A 5,000-nucleotide genomic window follows, 5' to 3' on the forward strand; every position below is an offset into this window, starting at 1 on the left:
CTACAGGTCCTGGGAGTCGTTTTCTTCACGTTCGTCCTGCTGTGGGCCCCGTTTTTCATTGCCAACGTCCTCATTTCCTGCGGCGCACACATTGGAGAGGAGATGATTAACCTGGTCACTTGGCTGGGTTACGCCTCCTCCATGGTCAACCCTTTTTTCTACACCTTCTTCAATAAAACCTTCAGACAAACCTTCCTCAAGATCATCAAGTGTGAGATTAAGACCAGCAGGAAGTACCATCTGTGAGGTTACGAGTTTGTCATGTCCAGTTATGTTCTCCTTTGTTGATGTGCAGTGTGTCTATTAGAGGAAACGTGTTTGTGAGTCTAAGGTGCGTATTCAGAAACACTTTGCTCACTTTGCTGGGTCTACTCTCTCACCATGAATTTTTCCAAGGCCACAGAGATGATTAGCGGGGTTTTCAAGAGCGTTTCTCCAGTTAATATAGCAGAAATCTTGTCACTCTGCCTCTAGAACAGTAAAAACACTTTAAAAAACGCTATTTTCTCTCGCTATCACTGTTTTCCAAGGCCACAAAGATTATTAGCGGGATTTTCAAGAGATTCTCCACTTAAAGCAGAAATCTTGTCACTCTGCCTCTAGAACAGTAAAAACACTTTAAAAAACGCTATTTTCTCTCGCTATCACTGATTTCCAAGGCCACAAAGATGATTAGCGGGGTTTTCAAGAGTTTCTCCACTTAATAAAGCAGAAATCTTGTCACTCTGCCTCTAGAACAGTAAAAACACCTAAAAAAAGAAAAACTCGTGTAAATTTAAATAAGGCCTTTTGAAATAGTGGAGGTGAAGCGCAGGAGTGTTTGAGAATACGAGCCTTAGAGTTTGGCCAGTTCTGTTCCGTTCTGTTTGTTATGTTTCTTTTGTAGTGTGAGATCCAGAGGACGAGAAAGAAGCATCTATTAGCTTGTGTTTTTCACCAGTTCAGTTCCAGTTCAGTTCTGTCACCGGTTTTGTTACATCCCATTTATTGAAACGTGAAATGAAGGTCACCAAAAGTACCAAGTGTAAGGTTAAGAACTCTTCACCAAGTCCTTAGTGTGAAATGAAGGACACCACTCGACTCCAGTTACCAGTTACCAGTTACCAGTTATACATTTCTTCTCTCACTGTGTTAATCTCGCAGCTCTCACCCTGTCACCTCCTGTCTCCTTAGTCACGTCTCCTCCTCCTCCTCCTCCTCCTCCTCCTCCTCTTCCAACGCAGAGGGAAGCAGGAAAGGATCTCAAGGATATTGCCCAAGAGTTCCTTCCCTTCCTCCTTCCCTCCATCCTTCCCTCCGTCCTTCCCTCACACACCCTGAACCCAAAGCTTGAACCCTAAACCCGCGTCCCTAAGCTGGAAAAGATTAACTATGTGTATATAAGGTCCGGATTCAAAAACGCTATTCTCTTTCACCACCACTGTTTTACGAGGCCGCAGAGATGATTAGCGGGGTTTTCAAGAGTGTTTCTCCAGTTAATAATGCAGAAATCTTGTCACTCTGCCTCTAGGACCGTAAAAACACCTTAAAAAACTCGTGTAAACTTAAATAGAGCCTTTGAAACAGTGGAGGTGAAACGTAGAAATGTTTAAAAATACGAGCCTCAAGTCTTCAGTGTTCAAGAAAGAAACATTTTGCCTGACTGTGACAACCTATACGAGTTACCGCCACGTCACTTAATAGGACAATAATTACCGTGAGAGAAAAGGAAGGAAGTGAAGCCTCGAATGACTGACTCCGAAGCTTCACGAGTCGAATAATTCACGTCTCGAGGCTTCACGTCCACCTGTACCATTTTTTTTTTCTTTGTTTTTTTTTTTTTTTATTTTGTTGTCACCTTTATCAGTATTACAGCAAGCGATGCAGTGTTACAAGTCCCTGAAGTCTGACCTTGAAAGACCTTCCTACTTACCACGAGTCATTATCAACGTATACACTTAACCTTGAAATCATAAAAAAGTCTTCACTCATATCTAAATTACCTACAATATCTTTCTTCACTCTTAAATTACCCATATCACCTTTTTTCACTCTTAAATTACCCATATCACCTTTCTTCACTCTTAAATTACCCATATCACCTTTCTTCACTCTTAAATTACCCATACCACTTTTTTCACTCTTAAATTACCCATATCACCTTTTTTCACTCTTAAATTACCCATATCACCTTTTTTCACTCTTAAATTACCCATACTACCTTTCTTCACTCTTAAATTACCCAACATCACCTTTCTTCACTCTTAAAATATCCAACATCACCTTTTTTCACTCTTAAATTACCCATATCACCTTTTTTCACTCTTAAATTACCTAACATCACCTTTTTTCACTCTTAAATTACCCATACCACCTTTTTTCACTCTTGAATTACCTATATCACCTTTCTTCACTCTTAAATTACCTTATATCACCTTTTTTCACTCTTAAATCACCCATATCACCTTTTTTCACTCTTAAATTACCCATATCACCTTTTTTCACTCTTAAAATACCCAACATCACCTTTCTTCACTCTTAAATTACCCATCACCTTTTTCACTCTTAAATTACCATACATATCACCTTTTTCACTCTTAAATTACCCATATCACAACCTATCACCTTTTTCACTCTTAAATCACCCATATCACCTTTTTTTGTTTTTTTTTTTTACTTTTAGATTACCAAAATCACCTTTTTTTCTTAATTTTAGTCTTGAATTACCCATACACCCTTTATTTCACTTTTAAGATACCAACATCACCTTTTTCACTCTTAAGTAACCCACATAACTTTTTCCCCACTTATCATAATACATCCTTTAATTAACAAGTCATTATGTACACTTATCTTTAACCTAACCTAACCTAACCTAACCTAATCTTCTTACCTGTACTATTTAAGTCATCTCCCTCTTATTATAAACACGCCCTTTAATTAACAAGTCATTACCTACAATATCATTTAACGTAACCTAACCTAACCTAACCTAATCTTCTTACCTGTACTATCTAAAAACTTTAATATTCTGTATCTATTTCATTCATCTCTCTTATCATAAACACTAGTCATTACCTACAATATAATTCAACCTAACCTAACCTAACCACCTGACCTACAGTATCATTCAACCTAACCTACTCTAACCTAACCTAATTTTACCTATTTACCTGTACTATCTAGGCCAGTATTTTTCACCTATTCAATTTGCTTCCCTTAATCCCACAACTACAACTTAATCGTCTCTATTCTCACCTGTGTCTCTTTAAATAACGTGAGATTCCGTACCTTAGTTGATTTTACCTTAATTAGTCTGTAAGGTTCTTTTTTTTCACCATTAGGCACCAAAAATACAGCCACATTTCATAACTCCACTTGATTTAGCTTAATTAATCCCAAACCCCGTACTGAAGCTGTTACCTGCCTATTAATTAATCTTCAACTCCATGTTTACCTGTTTTATCTTCACCTGTGTTGATTTTCCCCTCATCTGTTTAAGTTTCTCACATTTACATGCTTTGTCGTTCCCCCTTGTTAGTTTTTATCTTATTCCTTCGGTTTATTCTGCTTTGTTTTTATTCCTTCCTTTGGTTTGTGTTTTATCTCTGTTTTTATTTTATTTCAGTTTTTTTGTTTTATTCTTTATTTCTTTTTTTTTCTTCTGGTTTTCTTTTTTTATTTCTTTTATCTTCTTTCTAATTCCTTTTTTTCTTTTGCCATTTTTTCTTTTCAATTCTGTTTTTTTTTTCCCTCTCATTTTCCTGTTTTCATTTCTGTTCCCTTCAATTCCTCCACCTGTGTTGTCATTTATCTTCTTTTTTTCTTATTCTATTTTTCCTTCTCTTATTCCACCTTCTATATCTATTCTCTCTTTCTCTTACATCTATTTTTCTTTTTTTCATTCTCATTTCTGTTTCCTTTCATTCTAACTTTTTTTCTCATTTATTTCTCCTTTCCTTATTCTATTTTTCCTTCTTTCCTTCTACCATTCTCATTCTCCCTCTTATCATTTATTTTCCCTTATCTACTCTATTTCTTTCATTCTATTTTTATATCTATTTTCTTTTTTTCCATATTTTCCTTTTTTAAATTCTACGTTTCCCATTTTTTTTTTTTTTCCATTTTTCCCAAGTCTTATTTCTACTCTTTTTTTTTTTATTTTACCTTAGTTATCACCTACTTTCTCTCTACCCTCATTTATCCTTCCTTTCCTTCTATCATTATTTAGTTTTTCTCTTTCTACTTTCATTTATGTTTTATTCAACCTGTTATTTTCCTTCCCCCTTTTTTGTATTCTCATTTCTGCTACCTTTAATTCTACCGTCTACATTCCCCTCCCCTCTCTCTCTCTCTCTCTCTCTCTCTCTCTTACCCTCATTTGGCACCCTCTAATTAATTTTACCTGCATTTCACCTGTCACCTTCCCTCCCTTTCTGCCTTCCACTTGTTACCTCGAAACAAAACAGAGAGAACCACTTGCTCAATCCAGGTATTAATTAATGTGAACCTGTGAACCTGTGAACCTGTGAACCTTTGAACCGTGAATCGTGAACCGTGAGGCAATGAACCGCTGAGTCATATATGTAAGCTTCATTTTATTATAACCCTCAATATTATTTTTTTTTCTCTCTCTCTTGTAAATTAAGGTTAATATGTAGATCATTTTAACAACAGCTGCTCCAGGAGAATAGTTGACCCTTAACTTTGACCATCGCCCATTTTCTCTCGCCAAAGCACCAAAGAACACAGGGCAATGATGTTGATTAGATGATAAGAATGTTGCTCGCATTTTCTGTCATTCCCTAAAGCTTACCTGTTTGCCCAGTCACCTGTTTACCTGTTAATTTGTTGTTTTGGCGAGCTGACCTGAGATGGGCGAGGTCAGAAGGGGGAAGTGGGGGAAAACTGCTCTTGTGGAGGACCTGATAGAGAGAGAGTTAGAGAGAGAGAGAGAGAGAGAAAAAAAAGAAAGTTATCCCAGTAAGCTCTGCACCGTTTGAAGAGACTGACTATGTAAA

At 36.8% G+C, this 5,000-nt stretch overlaps 2 protein-coding genes across 2 annotated transcripts in view; one reads left to right on the forward strand and one right to left on the reverse strand.

The window, feature by feature from the left end:
- The window catches only part of LOC123510735 (5-hydroxytryptamine receptor 2B-like), a 122,022-nt gene extending 121,572 nt beyond the window's left edge, over positions 1 to 450 (forward strand). Inside the window, exon 7 of the mRNA XM_045266078.1 lies at positions 7 to 450. Within this exon, the coding sequence (XP_045122013.1) occupies positions 7 to 246 (240 nt within the window). The 3' untranslated portion in view covers positions 247 to 450. The remainder of the gene's footprint in view (positions 1 to 6) is intronic.
- The window catches only part of LOC123510732, a 25,433-nt gene that overhangs the window by 5,397 nt on the left and 15,036 nt on the right, over positions 1 to 5,000 (reverse strand). The window lies entirely within an intron of this gene.

The sequence above is a fragment of the Portunus trituberculatus genome, chromosome 30 (assembly GCF_017591435.1).
Source record: "Portunus trituberculatus isolate SZX2019 chromosome 30, ASM1759143v1, whole genome shotgun sequence".
Classification (NCBI taxonomy): Eukaryota; Metazoa; Arthropoda; class Malacostraca; order Decapoda; family Portunidae; genus Portunus; species Portunus trituberculatus.